This window comes from Arachis stenosperma, chromosome 9 (assembly GCF_014773155.1).
Source record: "Arachis stenosperma cultivar V10309 chromosome 9, arast.V10309.gnm1.PFL2, whole genome shotgun sequence".
Lineage (NCBI taxonomy): Eukaryota > Viridiplantae > Streptophyta > Magnoliopsida > Fabales > Fabaceae > Arachis > Arachis stenosperma.
In genome coordinates, this window is record NC_080385.1 from 150,902,898 (window position 1) to 150,923,210 (window position 20,313).

The following is a 20,313-nucleotide window of genomic DNA, read 5'->3' on the forward strand; positions in this document are numbered from 1 at the left end:
TCATACATGTCTTTAATTGTCCGAATATATGCAATCCTTACTCTCTTCTTTTCTAAAACCTTCCATAAGACCTCCCTTGGTACCATATCATACGCTTTTTCCAAATCAATAAACACCATATGTAGATCCTTTTTATTACTACGATACCTTTCCATCATCCTTCTTAATAGGTATATCGCTTCAATAGTAGATCTTCCTGGCATAAATCCAAATTGGTTCTCTGTTACTTGTGTCTCTTTTCTCGACCTCCGTTCTATCACCCTTTCCCATAACTTCACAGTATGACTCATAAGCTTAATCCCTCTATAGTTTTCGCAATTTTGTATATCCCCCTTATTCTTGTAGATAGGTACCAAGGTGCTTTCTCCACTCATCAGGCATATTCTTTGACCTTAAAATCTCATTAAAAAACTTGGTTAACCAGTTGATGTCTTTTTCTCCATGACCCTTCCAAACCTCAATCGGGATATTATCAGGTCCTACTGCCCTGCCATTTTTCATCTGCTTTAGAGCCTCTTTTACCTCGAAGTCTCGAATCCTTCGATAGTAGTCAAAATTTATAGAATTTATCATACTATAGAATTTATTATGATACAATTCTGTTTTAGGAAGGATTCTACTTAAACAAATACTTCAATATACGGATAATTTTACTAATTTCATCTGCACGAATGGTTACCATGAGTATTTCTTAATTTAATTCTAGAAGAGAAAAATGATGCCTATTAACTGAATATATATATTCAGTTAATAGGAATAGGATGAGTAGAATCCATAAAAAATACATATCGAAAAAAGTGATCCATTGAGTCATAGAAAAGGAGGTTCATGGCCAAGGGTAAAGATATTCGAGTAAGGGTTATTTTGGAATGTACCTGTTGTGCTCAAAAGAGTGTATTTTGTATATACAATAATCTAAATTTCCTTAACATTTTGCGATTCTGATGTCAAATCATACTATATTTCTGTAAAAAAAAATGGTCGATTTAAAAAATAAAATACTAATTATATATATATACAATATAATACAATGATAATAATATCATGAATTAGTTGTCTAAAAAATTTTGTACAAAAAGGGTATAGCATAAGTTTTCTGTATATTTTGCAGGTCTGAATCTAGTTGGATCTAATTTGGAAGGATAATAAAGATCAAACTGAAGATGTGGAGCAATATCAGATTTAAAACTAGATACAATTGATAATTTCCAGTTAGTGTATATAATACAAATTAAAGCAAAAATGCTGCTTAATATTTTCTTGACATACTTGGTACAGAACCCTGTAAATAATAGACACATTTCTTTCTTTATTTCCTGTTGCTTCTGTATACAAATTCTTTTCATTTCTAATCCTATGAAACGTTTATCTTGTCTGGAAATTGAGGTACCTGATGCTATATGCAAATACAAAGAGAAATATTAAAACAAAAGCAACATGAGCCACAGCAACTTCTCCAAGAAAGTTGTAGTGATAACCCATTTGTTTCTCAAGGTAGTGTCTCACTGATAATGTGCCAGATCCAGGAACTGCAACTGGAGAATCTTTGTCACCTATCTGTGAGGTTAGTAGACCATATATGGTCCAAGCAGGTGGGCTAGCCCAGTAGAACCACCTCCACCATATTGGAATTTGCTGCAAAAATTGAGAAGGACAATGATATTTCAGGTTAAAACTTTACTTACATGATTCAATATCTAATAGAAAGAATGGATAGACAATAATATAACAAAATATATGTAATACTAGCTTCTTCATGAAGATTCTTGATTACCTATCAACTTAGAGCCAAAAAAGATTTCCATATATGTGCATTTAATGTGTGATCTATATTCCTTAAACAAGAAGGATAATGTGCAATTTGCTTTCTTACTCATGGCTACAAACAGATTTGATCATTGGTTTTCTATACATACCGATTTTCGGATAAGGAAACCGGCGAACATGTTCCAGAACATCAGGAAGAAGGACATGACAATCGCAGCGATTTGGTGGTTTGGTGTGAGAGCCACAGTCATCATTCCATAAAGTGTGAAGTAGACAAAAGAAATGAATATGAAATAGTATAACCAGAAGAACTTGTCAGCATGCCACAGGAACCCCATCATTGAGTGAATGATAAGAGTGTAGATCATTGTCTGGATTGCAACATATATACATTCTATTGCTACCTGCATTAGATTTCATGAATCTTCTCAGTAATTGGGAATAAATTATCAATTGTTTTTGCTTTGTATCTGTGAAAAGGGTTTTGTTCACCTGAGCAATTGCATAAGGGAGAGCTGAGTACATTCCAGCCGCTCTTTCTCGGTAGAACACAGTTCTTTCTATTGCAACAACAGGTTGAACAGCATTTGTGTTGGTGGATCCAAGAAAGAAAATTGTAGTATACATAGCTCCCACTAGATTTATAAGGTCCTGCTCTGTTTCACTGCAAGAAAGAAAAGTAATTTTCCTCACATGAAACTAGTTTTAGGGGGAAAAGAGCAAATGTAAGCAAGCATTATTAAGAAGGTTTTGCTTGACAAGATTTTGATGATTCCTAAAAATATTTCAACTACACTTAACTTCTATTCAATCCAAAATTTTAACAGGAAGTATCATCCAACATGAACAAAGCTTTGAGATGTTTCATTGCCATCAAACAAGGAATTCATGATACTCTTGGTTTTATGTAAAGTTCAACTCTCTTTCGTATAAAACGTAGAAGTTAAAACATCTTGCAAACTTACGTTTTATCTCCTTTTTTCCAAAAAATGAATCCAAAAATTATCCCTACAGCTGTTGTCATGAAGAACCGGATGGCATTATAAGATGGATTCCTCCAGTATGACATTTGCTGTTTCCAAAAGCAAGCTTTGCACTGAGTTATGAAGGACTGAGAGTATCTAGTAGGGAAATAAAGGTCCTTTGTTCCCGGTAATGGTGTGCTTAGCTCTTCAATAAGCTCTTGATTCCTCCTGAAAAGAGTTGATATAAAAAATGTAAGATGATGTATAATTTCGGATTTGGCAGTGTTTGGCAATGAAGTTCCAAGCTATGCTTAACTGATATAATTCTGACTTATTGTACAATTCTGCAAAGTCTACACCAAGCTGAGATTCAACTGCAGGGGAACTGATCTCTAACATCCATGTCGCAGGGTTATATCCGTCTCTGACTTTCGGTACTCCTGGAATAGCCTGAAAAACATTACATAGTTTACATTGATTACTAATACATTTTGGCATTTGCAGTACAGAAACTTCAGAAATCATACTCACCTCAAAGTATTCTATAAGTTTTTGAGAATGTAGACCAAGGGGACCACCGTATATGATTTGTCCTCCTCTCTTCATCAAAAGAAGCTGAAGGAAACATGAAAATTAAGAGAGCACTGTGTCTTCATAACTGCTATAGAAAAATAATGTTTATCTTGAAATACTGGGAATTCATACCTCATCAAAAGCTTCAAATATGTCAATGCTTGGTTGATGAATGGTGCAGACTACAGTTCTACCAGTATCCACTGTATTTCTGACGGTACGCATAACGACTGCTGCGGCTCTAGCATCAAGTCCAGAAGTTGGCTCATCCATAAATATGATAGAAGGATTTGCAACCAATTCCACAGCAATGGTGAGTCTCTTTCTTTGTTCAGTTGATAAACCATTAATGGCAGGAAGGCCTACTAGAAAATTCCTCACCAGATGTAACTCAACAAGCTTCATAACTTCCTCAACAAACATCTGCAATACATGGAAATTGTTTTAGAATAATGGTTCTATTTACATCAATTTAGGGTGGTTTAAGATTTAGGAAGAAACACACCATCTTTGTTTCTTTGTTGATCTCTTTACCAAGACGCAGCCAAGCAGAAAACAAGACGGATTCATAGAGTGTTAGATTTGGAGAATGGATATCATTTTGTTCACAATAACCGCTAACCCTTGCAAATGTTTCTTGGTTCTTTGGATAACCAGATATGTAGATGCTTCCTTCAATGTAACCACCAGTTTTTCTTCCTGCAAGAACATCCATCAATGTAGTTTTTCCAGCACCAGTTACACCTACTAATGCTGTTAGTAATCCAGGCCTGAAAGCTCCACTAACATTCCTTAGTAATTGTAACCGATTCTCTTCAACTCCTTGTTTTTTAACTTCCTGATACCAACAAAAATGTTACCACATTATAAATACTCCAGAGGATTAACATAGTTACAAATATAGTAAAACTACAAAGTATTTGTCATAGGTAGGAAATTGATGTAGGACTAGAGTGTTCTGCAATTTACAGATGGCATATTGATGTAGTAGTTCACGTGATTGAATGCAAGCGATAGGGGCCGAAAGGGTAACACCATTCCCCTCTTGGCTTTTGAATCATCTGGATTGCTTCTTTCTGCTAACTCAGTGCCTGCATTTAGCCATTAGCTTGTTATTCAAAAGGAAATATACTATTTCTAATCCTAACAGATGGTGTAATTTTCAAACTGTTAAGAAAGAAACAAATGTTGAATACAAGATGAAAATCTTTCTGCATCAACTAGAAAGTTATCTGATTTCAGAATAATGACAAAGTACACATTATAATGGAACTTGACTAGTTTTGAAAGAACAAAGCAGGTACTTTTCTAAAAACTTGCTGTGACATATAGCATTAAGTTGACTCTTTCCAACAAGAGAGTGCATTTTCCCAGAAGAAAAGTATTTTTACAGGATATCAGCAAGAAAGAAAATGGTAAGATCTAGTAGGCTCAAATTTTTTAGCAGTTGAAGCATTACTCTGTTTTGTAGTTCCCTCCGTCTCGTCTTCATCATCCACAATAATTGATTTGGAATCACCAAATGCTGCAATTTAACTTTCAACATCTTGTTAGGAACAGTCTTATATTATATCACAACAGAAACAAGTAGTCTTGAAACTTACGATTCAGAAATGTCAGAGCAGCAATGAAACAGATGTTGAAGAGTAGCGAAAAGCCTAGGAGAGCACCAACAGAAATCCAGTACCAATAGTCTTCTGTAAACATGCCTCTAGCCCTGAGAAGAGCTTTCCCAACTGTAGGCTCAGGAATTCTGGGGTCCGTATTAGGCTGAAAAGAAGATAAGTGAATGCAGTTATACAATGAAATCAAATAAAGAAAATTTGGCCACATTTTCAAGATCTTACAGCACTCCATCTTTTGTCAAGGAATTCATTGATGGCAATGGCATTTTGACCATACATCATTGGAGATGCATAATAGCCCCATATCATCCAAGGTTCAATATCATCTGCAAAAGTAGACTACTTGATTTTCATGAATTATTCCACTTCCTTTTTTGTGCAATTTCTTGAAATGATAAAAGTTTTCTGCCATGCATTATTTCATTTCATTTCATTTGACTATGAAGTAGAGAAGAAAAAGAAAACAACTGAGGCTCACCTCTGGCTATAATGAATCCACCAAGCACAAAAACAAGTAGCAGTACAAAGGTACCAAGTGTATTTGCCACAATTTGTGTTCTTCCCAGAGCCGCAATGAATCGGAAAAGTGATAAAGCCATCTGATGAACACAGAAGAATGCTAAGAACTGACGAAAAAACCTGCAACAATTATTCTGGGATCATTATTCAATACGGCAAAAGAAATATAGTTAAAATATTAAAAATAAAAATTAACTAGAGAAGCATATGAATTACTTTAAGCCCTATGTGTTTGACAATATTAGCTCTTCAACAAATTATTTTTAAGCATGCACATGCACCAATAGTACAACTAGAGAATGTGGAACAATTTATAAGAAACAATTTATAGATATATAATTAGCAGCACAAATTTATCAACTAAGGATATATTCTTTGAAATAAACTAATTACTGAACTGTCATACCTACTTGCAGGTGGAGCAAACCCTATAGTGTAATAAGTAAGGCAAACCCATAACCCTGACTCAATGAAAGATAGAGGGATCCGAAATATCCATACTGGAAGTGCGAATGCCCAAGCCGGAAAAAATAACAAATCTCTCTGCTTGAAGAAAACGGGGAGCCTAAAAATAGTCAAAGCAAGCTCAGCCATTCCATTGAACATTATATTGATGAGACTGAAGAACAATGCACCATAAAATTTTCCCCCATCCTGAAGTTGGCCATGTTTCATTGTTGTTCTAAAGAACACTGTCATAGCAATCAAAGACATGATCATGATCTGAGTTGTCTTGAATATGTATATAAAAGAGCTGCGCTTCATCAGTAGCCATTCTCTAGCAAAGCAAGCCTTGAAGAGTTCTAACTTTGGTATCCCATATTTTTCTTGAACCAAAGCAGCAGGATGAGATTTACTGCGGTCGAAAGGAACCTGAAGATCTTCACAAATCTTTTGGCCAATTCTGTAATTATAGAAGTGAGCTACAAACTCAGAAACACTGATATAATGATAAGGTGTGTCCCTTTTGAACCAGTACTGCTCTTGATCCTTTCTGGAAGTAACCTCCTGTAAAAAGTCAGCAACTCCTTTCCTTTCCGGGCATTTGAAGCCTACGCTTTCGAAAAAATCAAGAACATTTTCGCGTGGTCCTTGGTAGACAATCTGGCCTTCTGAAAGCAAGATTATGTCATCAAAGAGATCATAAGCTTCTGGTGCAGGTTGCAGAAGCGAGATTATCATTGTAACATCCATGATATGAACTAGTTGCCTCAAGAATTTGACTATTTGGAATGTTGTGGAGCTATCCAAACCGGTCGAGATCCCATCCATTAAGAAAACTTTTGCAGGTCCTACCAACATCTCACCTGCATACACAGCATAAAAGCAATGGCTTGATATTTCTAGAATGGAAAACAATTGAAGCATACTTACATGTTTTAGTTATTCCCACATACCGGTAGTTAACCGCCTTTTTTCTCCTCCGGATATTCCCCTTCTCATCTGATCTCCTACCAAAGTATCAGCACATATTTCCAATCCAAGAAGCTGAGTTCATTTTTTAGGATGTTAGGCATAGTGAAACTCAATATAATCTCTTAAGGAGTTGTCATTAAAATAAGAATTGAGGCATCAAACCTTAAGAACATAATCTGTAATGAGACTTGTTTCTTGACCTTCAACTGCTGTAGCTTTCATGAAAGCATCTATCTCGGGATCCGGCTTGATTCCTGATTGCTTTTCTCTTCTTGTCAACTCCACCAATAGTTCAAACCTCGTTCCGACTCCCAAGCAGCGTCCCGAAAAGTCTAATGTCTCTCTCACTGTCATTTCTCCATGATGAAGATTTTGCTCACTGATATAAGCACATGTTCTTTGAGGAACAAACTCTGATAACTCATGACCATTGTAGGTGACTCTTCCTGATGCCTATTGACAAGTTTTGATGGTGCACAATTAAAACCAAGAATTGATTTACACTCCAATGTAGCTTATTTTACTGGGTTTATTGTCCATGATTCACAGGTGAAAGGCACAATCCATTATTATTAGTATTTTGAGGTCAATCATATTCAGTGTTTCACTATATTCCTTAACATAATTATAATAATTAATCTGTTGAGAATGAATAAAGCATGAATAAATACTTGACAGGTTAACATGATATATTGTATGACATGATAAATTTATGGAACAGTTACAAAAATCCATTAACAAGTGAAGCATCAAATCCTAAGTCATGCTATAATATCATTTAAATTCAATAATGATCATAGTAATAATGGCTTTGTTTGTTGAAATTGAGCAAGAGGATGAACAACCCTTAAATCCCTGTCCAATTTCCCAGCAAGTGCCTTCAGCAGTGTAGTTTTTCCTGATCCTGGAGGCCCCAAAAGCAAGGTCATTCTGGAGAGTGTTTGAGTAAACATAGAATGGAGAATAAAATAAAAAAGTTAGCAGTATACCTGAAATAATTCATTGATGCATTTGTTGGGGTAGGGGAGATTATATTTTGTTATAAGTTAAGACTATTTTTGTGTAAGCTAACACAATTGAGTTGGGATTATCTTCAAACATCTTAAGCGCACAACTTTAATTTGAAGAATCTTGTGAATTAGGAAATAATAAATGACTCCATCATATATATATATATATACCTTGCTGGCCTGATGATTCCACTAACATCTTGTAGTATCTTCACAACACTTTTATTTGAGGGGAAAATTTTAATTGATCTAAGAACTGTCTGTTATCACAAAAAAATAAAAAGGAAATACCTTAGACAATGCTTCTTAAAATGAGTATACATCTAACATAACTTGAATCTTAGATGTTGCAAATCAACTTCTTGGAGTAAACTAAACTAACCAAACTATTTGGTTTGGTAAAGCTTTTTAAAGAAGTGTTTGTGCTTTTTAAAAGTTCAAATTCCTCATTTTGTGTTTGGTAAATAAAAAAGATCATGTACTTATGCTTGCAGCTTTTAAAAGATCAGGTACTTTTAATATAATCTCATATATTAACTAATTTTCAAGTTTAATACTTGCATTTATGTCTATTATAGTATTTTTAAATTTTAAAAGCTATTTTACCAAACACAATTGATGTTGCTTATGTTTATTAAAAGTTATTTTTGATTTGATTTATCAAACATAAATACTACAACTTTTAAAAAGTCATATTTTAGAAGTTAACTTTTATAAGCTATTTTTGAAAAGTAAAAGTTTTACTAAACTAAGCCTAAGACTAAATGATGAGTAATATGTCACCAAGCACAAAAGAGACCACTCACACGAAGTAAAAATTATTAAATAGTTTAACAATTAGTTAAAAATTGATTCCACTAACATCTTTGTTAAAAATTGATTTAGTAGTTGTAAAATTGAGTCTCATTTTTTGGAAAAAGAAAAACTTTTAGAAATTAATTTTAGAAGAATATTATATAAGATTGTTTACAATTATGTTTTATAAATAAAATTATTTTAATTAATAACCTGACTATAGATAAAATTTCTGATTGGTCAAGCGAAGTCCTACATGGCATGAGATCTACCATGGTCCCAAGAGAGTGAGAAGTGAAGAGCAATAAGATAGAAGAACATAGAAGGGTTCCATGATTGGGAAATCACTTTCAAACCTCCACATTCTACATAAATAACAGCTATGATTATTATTTGATATTTCCATTCTTCTTTCTCTTTTTTATTTATCGAGAATTGTAGAAATATATGTTATGCAAGAATAATATTATTATAAAAAATATTTTTTCAACATTCTAATTTTCATATTTGGTAGCATACTACATTTGAAATTTAATGTGATTCTTAATTTAACACTTAAACTTTTAGTTTCTACTCTTCGTCTCTTATTCGTGCTAATAGAACATTAACGTTTTAGAAATTCAAATAACACTATCGTAAAATTATTAATAAGAAAAAGGAGAAAACATCATGCCATGTGGGAATAAAATCAATTTCAAGTTTTTGTAATTTTCTATGGCAGCCTTTTGAAACATATATAAGAATCTCTACCCGACAAAGAATTGAAGTCTATCTAACAAGTAACAACCAATAATAATTAGTTAAGTTTTGATGTCTTCTTTTCAAAAATTTAATTTCAATGTATTGATAGTATATTTATACAATCGTTCAATTATATCTGTTTTTTTAAATAATTATTTATGTCATTAATGTAAAAAATAATTATTTTTATTAATATATTATTACATAATTAAATACATATGTAGATCTGCTTTATAGTTATAGTGCATTAAAACTAAAGTATTCTTTTAAAACCTCACCAACACGCCAAAAGTTAATTCTGTATTTATTATTTGAGTAGTAATAATATATAAAAGATTAACTACCACAGTAATAATTGTTTCTAAATGTGGCAAGGTTCATATTGAACCTACAAAATGGTATAAGAAGCTAAGGTGCTACTTAATTTTAGAAATACCTCAAGAGCATTGAGTGTGGAGTTGAATAGTGTTGGCAATGCTCTGGTTCCTTTATATGCATCACCTTCTACAAATAAATGCTCAAATCGAACTTCAACCTTAGCAATCTCTATACCCACCCTAATAATTAAAACACAAACACAAAGTGAAGCTTATTAATAATCAACAAGTCTTGTAAATTAGACAATTTGAAGAATGGAATTTTCAGAACAGAAACAATGTATAGATACAAATATAATTAACTATATGAAAAAAAAATGTAACCAGAATACTTTTCGTATAAAATCTAAAATTATATGACATGCTCACAAAATAAGCCCATAATTTATGTGTGCAAAATTAAATATATGTGTAAATTATTGCTGGTTAAGTACGGATAAAAAATGATAATATTTGCTAGTAATATAGTGTTATAGAAAATATTTTGTGACCTGTCAATCCTGTCCCTCATTCTGGAGAGGAACTTCTCATTATCTTCTTCAACAGTTCTGAGCATAGCTTCTAAGAACCTCTTCTTTTCATTGATACCAAGCTTGAATATATCAATTTCTTCATAGTTAGAGCTTCCATTCTCAAGAACTTGCTTCACTATGCTCTTTCTCATCCTCTCAAAAGTTGGTAGCCTCTCTATGGCTGCCCACTTGAGCTCTTCCTCATCATCTTCTCCTTCTCTTTCTTTGCTCCACACCTCGCTTCCGCCGCGCCCACTCGCAGATGCCCAGCTCCTCCTGCTTGATGATCCTATCCCTATGCTCCTCCTTATACTACTCATAATCTCACCTGAATCCAATGATTCCTCCATTTCCTTGTGCTAATCAAGAACAACGGTTTAATTTGTTATGTGAAGATGAGTGTTTATTACTAGTTGGCTCTAGAGTCTAAATTAAACTAGTTATAGAGAGTGTGTGGTTGAAGAAGTTGAAGAAGAAGAAGAAGAAGAATGTGAACATGTGAAACTAACTAGATTAAGAGAAGGTGTTATGAGAAGGACATAAATGGAAAATGGTGGGTACAACTGTGTTGTTTAGTAATTATCAGGGAAGCTACCTTTCTTTGTCCAAAGCAAAATTCATGAATCAAATTAAAGTTAAACAACAACGACTGTCTGTACAGAAATTAATCTTAATCTCTGTGACTTGTTTAACTAAACTTGCCTTTGCCACGGATGGAAAGTTATAATGCATATTAAGAAATTATTGAGTCTATTTTGGTAAATTAATAATCCAGCTTGCAAATTTAATGAGTAATAATCTCAAAACTGTTTCATACAAATGCATGCATTGCTACCGCTTCCTTTTTTTTATAATAAATTTTATGAAAATTTAATCGGTTATAAATTGGTAAAGTCAAAGATTTAATAGTTTAAAAGTTTTACTAAAATTAAATTGAAATTAATCAAAATATAATAAAATAATATATTATATATAAAAAATATATTTTAAACAATAATTTTTATATTTTCTTATTTGAAATTAGTTCATCACTAAAAATCAGACCAAATTTTTCAATTTTTTACTAATTTATTATCAATTATTTTTATCTTTAATTACATCGACCTGATTTAATTTCGTCAAATTGGCCGATTGTTGTGAGTCTCAAAAGTCAAAACTAGAATTGAGTTTATCTCTTGTTTTTTTTTATTGGAAATTAATTACGTACATGCTTTCAATAATACACAATCTTTAGAGAAAAGATTCGTTAGAATCATGTGATATGATTATTGATCTTGTGAGTCGTATTGCTTTAATTTATTTTATCTAATAATTATTATAATTGAATTTTATTAATCATGTAGTATATTAGGCAGTTGTATTTAAGTCAATGTTGGGATATTCTCGACTTTGTTTCAACTTTCAAGATGATAACTACAAAAAGAATAAATAAGATGTTTTTCTTCCAATTGCAGGCTAATGCAAAACATGCGTGGACAAATTGACGTCTTATGATAGCATATAATTTTAAGGTGATTACTATAGTGTCTAAAAATATTTGTCTAACTTATTAAAGAGAATTAAAAATTAATATTTAATTTTAAAAATAATTATTAAATATTTAAAAATTATCATAAAAAATAAGTTAGGCAAAAATTAGATACCAAATTATAAGTACTATAAAACTCACCTAATTTCAATATACAGGAGAATGGATGGTTAAAACTTTCCTGTTTCCATTAACTTATTATAATCTATCTTCGTTTCTGGCACGACTTTGTGACTTCATGCATCACGAAATGACAGTGGTGCTATCGATGCATACACAGTTGCATGCTATACAGTTGATAAATGAAAATATTATAATAAATGATGTTATAATTTTTTATTTTAAATTTTTTAATTATTATTATGCAAATAAAATAATATATTGTGAACCATATGGAAATCTCATTTATTGCTAAATAGTGACTAGTTGACTACTACTTAAGATATATTTTTTTAAAGATGAGTCATAATAACATGGTGGTCAAAATCGAATTCATGGATCGATCATGTTATTAATATATTGGGTTATTGGTTAAATTAATTGACTTAGTTTTACATAAATAAATATATAAAATATTAATAAAATATTAATTTAAATGATATAATTTTTTTATATTTATTTAAAAATTATAAATTTAAAATTTTTTATGTTTAATAAAAATAAATAAATAAAATAATTAAAATTTTAAAAATATATTTTATTAATATTTTAAAAATAATTAAATTTTAACAAATTATAATTAACAAGATATAATTTAATTATTATTAAATAAATATATAAAATTTTAATTTTTTTTATAATAAAAATTTTTTAATTTTAATTTTATTTTTATATTAATTTAACTATTTTAAATTTATAACTAACTAACTAATTTATGTTTATTATATATTATATATATTTATTGAAATATAATTATATTATAATTAATAAAAATATTTGATATGTTTTATTTATGTATGTTTAATAATATTTATATTTATATTAATAATTATGCATAATAAAAAATATAATTAACTTAAACATATGTAAGTATATAATTAATAATTATTATATAAAATAGCAAAGAATGGTATATATTAGTGACAAAGAGAATATGCAGGAATAAGAAGAATCTAAATTTGAAGTACGACTTCATATTTTTATCTGAGCAATTCGATGAACCACTTTCACCGAATTTGATTAATTTCTGTTAAATTTGATTAATTCCTGTCAATTTTCAAGCAGAAACGATCTTCGGAATAAATTAGACTAGTTGGGAATCTAATTTTATCGATTTTTTATCGAATCAATTGATCTAATTCAATTTTAATAACTATGTCTAATAAGATTAAGGCTAATTTGTAGTGCTTATTATTTGAGATCTAATTTTTATTTAATTTATTTTTATAATAAATTTTAAATATTTTAAATTATTTATTTTATATTTTTTAAATTAAATATTAATTTTTATTTTATTTTCTGATAAATTAAATATTATTTTCTAAGTACCATAATAATTACTGAAGATTGATTAAATTCGAGTCATGACTATCTCTTAAATTTGTTTAGTTGAAACATTAAAGGCACTAAAGAATTAGTTCACGATTGGAAAACAGTTATGGAACAGTAGTAGGTCACTTAACGGATATTAGTTTTTATTATGTTAGACCGAAAAATATCATAAAAAAAAATATTTCATTAATGATGATGCTTGGTAGTAATATCTTAGTTTATTAATTAAAGTGTGAATGTACAATCCGAGAAGAAGACGGGGATGAAACTGAAAATATATATAGTCTTAAGTGTTAACTCTCACCTCACAAGGATAAGCTAAAATGATAGCAACACCTAACTACTGTAGCCCTAGTGCTATTAATTGTATGCAGTTGAAAATTTAATTGGATGTAGATGTTTTTAAATCTCTCTCGTCAGATTCTGATTGGTTCTTGCGTTATGCCATGCTGAACCTCTTGATGAAGCTTTCAGAATGGCTTTTGCCGATTAATTAATAGGTCTTCTAAGATTAATCATTAAGATAGATTAGGAATTTTTTACTAAATTAAAATTAAATAAATTAAATATTTATTATTTTAAATATTATATAAATTATTGCGATTATTTTGAATAGGAAAATATTAAGATTCAATACTTTTAATTAAAAAAATGAAAATTAACTACTATTATTTGAAATATAAAATAGTTACAAAAATATTAATAATCTAATGTTTCTCTTTTGAGTATATCCACAATGTATTATTATGTCAGCGAAACTGTGAAAGTAATTATTAGTTTTCACATTTATTTTTAGAATGATCACAGAAAAAAAGAAAAATATATATATAATTTTAATGGCTATGCCAAAGGGGTTCATTTCGGCTAATTTTTTTTTATATTGTATAAATATATGTGTAATACATTGTTATGGGAATATTAGGTGTTTTTTTTTTATATGGTGTTTTATTCAAATCGAACGGTCCGATTTGTTTGAAAAAAAAAAGTAAAGTACAAATCGGAGGGTCCGATTTGTTTGATAAAAAAAAAAGCTACAAAATCGCATGGTCCGTTTTGCATTTTTATTTTTTTTTTATTTTTTAAAATAGAAATCGGACGGTCCGATTTCAACATTAAAAATTTTTTTATTTTCAAAAACACAAATCGGACCATCCGATTTGTGATTGTTGATTTAAAAAATGAAACAAATCGGAGGGTCCGATTTGTTTACACCATAACAATGAAAAACTCATCTCTTCTCCCACCATTGTGAGATACACTCACTTCTCTCCCACACAAAAAATAACAAGCGGTTCATTTCTGGTCTTTTCCATTAGAAAAAAAAAAACAATAAATAAAAATTAATAAAATAAATTACAAAATTTATATCTAGTCTATCTAAAAAGTCGTAGGCAGCTACTACCTTCTAATAATAATTCCATCGTTATCAAAGAGCATGACCTTCCGAAAAACCTGGCCTCTGCATAACATCTGCAACAGAAGATCTTATCACATATTTTACGCTGTAGCTAGTAGCTACTGTACGTAAAAATAAAAATAAAAATTTAACTTTTTAGAATTTTTTATATTAATTAATTTCTTTTCATAATACTCTTAATTTTGTTTTCATAATTGAATAAGCGTTAATTACTTGTATTTTTCATTTAGATATAGTTTTTTATCTAGACAATTTGAATATTATAGAGATTTAATTTATACATTATTTTTAATGATTTTTTAATTTTGGAAATTATTTTTAAAATGGTGAGAGAAATGAATACTATATTTAATCAATTTTCTTTTCTCACGTTCCGTACAAAAATATTTTCTGGTATCAATTTTATATTTAGAATTTGTTTGAAAAATTTTAAAAGTAATTTTTTTTAATTTTTAACTTATAAAAAATAGCAGTATTAATATTTAATATAATTTTTAAAATTAAATTATAATTTTTTAAAAATTTATTTAAAAAATTATAAAAAAAATTAAAAAAATAAATTTTTTATAATAAAATTTTTTTATTATATTTTTTTTAAATAAATAATTTTAAAATTAAAAATTTAAACATAAAATAATTTATTTATAAATTATTTTTAATATAAATATTTATTATTTAGATTATTTTTTTAAAAAAATTTAATTAAACTGTTTATTTAAACTAGACTTTAATTATATATATATATATATTTTGTGTGTGCGAATTTTTCCTATTTGCATTAATTTGGCGGTCAGTACCCAACATAAAGCGATATCAATGTGGGGTGTGTCATATGTACTGTTGTACGTCAAGATCAGACTCAAGAGTCAAGACCAATCTTTCTCAGAAAAGTTATATAAAATGTTATTTAGACAAGGTAAATTATAGTGTATAGAGCAAAAAATCATACAAATTTAAAGATATGCGTTTTTGTTTATTAATTATACAACATATGGCTTTAGTGATGTAATGATAATATAAGAAAGAGAAAATAAATTTGGTAATTATTACAGCATAGTTAGAGACTACTATTTTTATTACGGAACAGTAAAAACGAAATTTTTGAAAATTAAAGGATGATCTGAGATTGTGTTAAAGTTTTTTAGTATAATATTAAATAAAAAATATTACAGAATATCGTTTATACTACATGTAGAATAAAATAATTTTAGATATAAATTAAAAAGAATTTTTTTTAAAGTAACAGTTAAGACATTATTTTTAATTAAATTTGTTCGAACAATTTAAAAAAATAATTGACAAAGATAATACTAATTTAATATTAGCTGAATTTATTTTATTTTTAACAAGCAATTAGTGTGCAAAAATAATATTCTTAATTTTTTCAATAATTTTGCTTCAAATAAATTAGTACTTAATAAATAAATATTAAAATTTTAATTCATGATATTTTATTGAATAAATTAATTTTTTAATAATATAAAAAGAGAAATTAATTTTTTCTATTTTCAATTTTTGTTAATTTGATTCTTTTATTAAATTATTTTTAGAAAAATAAATGAAATTTGTCACTTTATAAAATAGGGTTTAGCTATTTTGTCTCTTAAAAATATATGTTAATATCATAAATTAATTGTTTTTATTAAAAACAAAAAATTTAAAATTTTAATATATTTATTTTACATTTATTAAATACAAATATTTAAAATATTTTACTAATAATAATCTTATTTTGTGTCCAAAATATTCATATTAACTAAATCCTATAAAATATACTGTAGCCTAAATCATTCCTTTTTTTAATTAGAGGTTAATATATTTAATATTTTAAAATATTTAATGCTAATTTGATAATTTTAAAAAATAGTTTGGGATATTACTTTCTTAGTTTTCTAAATAAATAAAATACACATTAACATAAATTATATATAATACTAAATATTTGGTTATATGTATATTATTTGATTAAACTATCGAAATTGTATAATCTGCTTCAAACTATAAGTAGAAGAAGTATATTTAATTATAATGAGTTTGACTTTATTCATATTAGATATATTATTTTTGTAAATTTATTAGATTTTATTAATTGAAAATCAAGTGATTTAATAAAATAAATATATCGAATGATTTTAATAAATACAAACAATAAATTATTGAAAATTAAATATCTTGTTATTAAAAAATAAAGAATAAAAAAACATTATACTGATATTAAGTGTTAATCACTAAATATTTTTTAATATCATATAAATATATAGACAAAATTTTAATATTGTGTTCGCCTCTCATTTTATTTTATTTTATTTTTTTATAAAGAACAGAACCTAAAATAAGATAAAAATTGAAGAAATGAATTTTTCTGTTTCAATTTAATTTTTTGAACAGTTAAAGAAATTATTTTATCTTTTTAGTTTACACTTAAGTTTCTTAAAGAAATAAAAAAAAATTATTCATCAAAAAATTAAAAAATAGTAGCTACAAAATTAGTTTATAGGTTTTTATATCTCTTAAGTTTAGACTATAACTCATAAATTTATTAAAATAAAAAATGGATCAAATCATAATTGGACCTAAAATAAATAAAATAAAATAAACATAAAATAAATAATAATAAAGTGATGCTTATTTGATCTACCTTAACTAATGAGAATCTTTAATACAATTTGTAAAAAGTAAAACGTTTAGGTTTTTATAATCGTTAATCATTATCTTACCTAATTCTTAATGTATTTTTTAGACAAATAATTTAACCATGTTTATAAATTTTTTTTTTATTTTCTTAGTTGTTGCTTTTGTAAGTGGAGCAATTGATATATGGCAGTTTTTAGTTTGTCCCACATAGCTTGTATTATTCCCTTTCTCCTAAAAAAGATCCGTCCTCGAACTTGCATCAAAATCAAAAGAAGATAGGTCAAAGACACTAAAAGTAGATGGCACATATATTCACCTGAAAAGTCAATCTTGTAAGCATTGTCATTGATTCTTTCTAGCACCTGAAATAGATCATCACTCCTAGAGTCTAACTTAAATTTTCTTTGAGTAGGAAACCTCTTCTTTCTCAAATGAATCCATATCCAGGCACTAAATTCAAAGACAAGTTGTCTTCGACCTTTATTCACTATTTGAATGGTCAACTTGTTTTTCTTTTTAATTAACTCACTTGTTTTCAAGTGCATTACTTTAACCTTTTCAGCTTTACCTTCAGCATCCAAACTAATAAAATCACTCAAAGATAAAAATAATAAGTCTAAAATAGTTCAAAAGGATTAAAACCATACATAAGTTTAAAATAAGAAAAATTTGTAGAAGAATGAATGGTCCTACTATAAGCAAATTAAATAAAAAGTAAATAATCTTTTCAATTTTTTAAATTCCTATCAACAACAGCATATAATAAGATCCTTAACATTTGATTTACCACTTTAGTTTGACTAGAATAGAGTATAATAATTTTGTGCTCAACATATTCCACAACACTTTCTAAAAAGGTTAAATTACACAGTTGGTCCCTACATTTTCAGTGAAATTACAAATTGGTCCCTACATTTTAAAAGTTTGCAATTAGATCCCTAAAGAAAATTAAAATTTGTAATTTAGTCCCCGCCATTCAAAAAGTGTTTGATTTAACAGAATATTTTCAATATATTCTCTATTTTAACAGAATATTCTCAGCATGATTTTAATTCTCTTTAGGGACCCAATAACAAACTTTTAAAGTGTAGGGACCAATTTGCAATTTTACTAAAAGTATAGGGACCAACTGTGTAATTTAACCTTCTAAAAATTATTCAAAAGTTTTATGCTATGGTCAGAAATAATAGTTTGGAGAACATTATGTAAGCACACAACCTCTTTAAAAAAATAGATAATATTTGTTGCATCATCAGTTTTGTGGTATGTAATGAAATGAGCCATTTTACTCAACCTGTCTATCATAGCAAAAATGTTATTTTTATATTTCTTAGTTTTAGGCAAAATAAAAACAAAATCCATACAAAAATATTAACCTATAAATATACAAGAAAGATAAATTAAAAAATATAAATTATGTAATAAAGATTTAGATTTAGTCTATTCACATACAAAATATTTTATCTTATAAATTTTGTACAATAAAAGACATTTAAAAAAAATTAGGCACCAAAATATTTTGAAGGTTGTGGTAGGCTTAGAGAAGGAGGGGTTAAATCTATGCCTTCCTTTTAAGTTGCTGTTATAACCTTTTTAAATCAAACTTTTAATTCTGATTCTGTTTGTACTCAGCAGCAAAAATTTATGAGATAATTTATTTTTATCTCATGAATATCAGACAACAGAACACAGCAGAGAAGAGAAAAGCTAATACCAACATATATCCTGGTTTGGTTGCCTTGTGCTATGCAACCTACGTCCAGTCTCCTCCACAACAATGGAGGAATTTTCACTATAGTTAAAAGTATTACATACACCAATTTCATATTCAAGTCCTAACCTAACTTGACATTGGCTATGCTAACACCTAACTATTCACTCTTAGTGCTAACCCAACTAAGAAAGGGATACCTAACAGGTATAAGATACAAGACACTTAACCAATCCTAAAGAAATCAGAAAATAACTCTAGGCTTTTCTCTCAAGTGTATTACTCAACCTTTTTCTACTCATGGCTTTTACTTGAACTTTCTCACAATGTCTTTTCTCACAAGAAATTACAGAAAGATAAATATAGAAAAGCACATTACAATCAGTAAAACATGAAAGAAATTGACTTCATCAGCAACCTCTGTGCTATGCGAAAAACCAGATTAGCTAGCCTCTGATTCAGTTCTTCATACTAGCAGAATGCACCTTTGATTAGGTTACACTGTCCAATTAGTTGAACTTTTTCAAAGAACACTTCTCAGAACAAAATCTCAATACTCTGGTTATCTCTCCTTGCTTCTGAATGAGCAGGAAGTCTTCTTTTAACTCCTTGCATGTTATTGGGTTCTTCTTCCAAGGTCAACACCTTGAGCCTTGAGTTTCACCAACTCACATATTCACTTTTTTTCCTTAAACATCAGAGTAGGACCTTTGCTTCTGACTTCTCCAACTTGACCGAAAGCCATAAAGCAACAACCACAATAGTCTTCTAGTGGTCAACTTAATCTAAACCCTTGAAAACCAACTTGGTCCCCAAGACAAATTTGGGACCGTAAATACACAGCAGAGAAGAATAAAAAACAACTTTCTTTTGTATCCCATTTCGAACTGAGCAGAGAGTTGGAAAGAATAGAAAAAACTGAGTTGCATGTATGAGGAAATGTTTTATCTTTGATCTTTTCTTAAGCTTGATTTGGCTTGAACTTGTTGATTTGACATTCTGTCTTTCAAGCTTAAACCTTCTCTCACTTGCTTCTTTGGTTATTACTAGCTTAGCGAAGAAGCTCTTTCTCTCTTTCTTACTTTTCTGAAGCTCTGATTTGACTATGACAAAAGAGAGGGGAACGTTGCTTTGGTTGGAGCAAGATGGAGGGAATTGAAATTAAGTTGGGTTTGGTTCGGGTATTCATTTGAGCAACCCATCTGACTTCTTTCTTTTCTTTTCCTTAGGCT

At 28.8% G+C, this 20,313-nt stretch overlaps 1 protein-coding gene across 1 annotated transcript; it reads right to left on the bottom strand.

Moving 5' to 3' along the window:
* Positions 1 to 1,177: 1,177 nt before the first annotated feature.
* On the bottom strand, positions 1,178 to 10,923 carry LOC130948487 (pleiotropic drug resistance protein 2-like). The gene is made up of 20 exons (XM_057877235.1): positions 10,280 to 10,923; positions 9,848 to 9,968; positions 8,047 to 8,135; positions 7,711 to 7,795; positions 7,028 to 7,318; positions 6,847 to 6,937; positions 5,856 to 6,756; positions 5,409 to 5,569; positions 5,153 to 5,256; positions 4,910 to 5,075; positions 4,765 to 4,830; positions 4,275 to 4,396; positions 3,811 to 4,143; positions 3,438 to 3,728; positions 3,264 to 3,347; positions 3,049 to 3,182; positions 2,733 to 2,960; positions 2,260 to 2,431; positions 1,917 to 2,171; positions 1,178 to 1,635 (listed from the first exon to the last, which is right to left on the bottom strand). The coding sequence occupies exons 1-20, from the start codon at positions 10,648 to 10,650 to the stop codon at positions 1,366 to 1,368; spliced, it is 4,335 nt and encodes a 1,444-aa protein (XP_057733218.1). The 5' UTR covers positions 10,651 to 10,923; the 3' UTR covers positions 1,178 to 1,365.
* Positions 10,924 to 20,313: the final 9,390 nt, after the last annotated feature.

What these genes read in the sequence shown, in the direction of transcription:
- LOC130948487 (XM_057877235.1), bottom strand. Translation starts at nt 10,650, where the DNA reads ATGGAGGAATCATTGGATTCAGGTGAGATTATGAGTAGTATAAGGAGG. An exon ending in TTTGCTCCACCTGCAAGTAG is followed by an intron (nt 5,570 to 5,855) that starts GTATGACAGTTC and finishes TAATTGTTGCAG; the next exon opens with GTTTTTTCGTCAGTTCTTAG. An exon ending in TGCTCTGACATTTCTGAATC is followed by an intron (nt 4,831 to 4,909) that starts GTAAGTTTCAAG and finishes GTTAAATTGCAG; the next exon opens with CATTTGGTGATTCCAAATCA.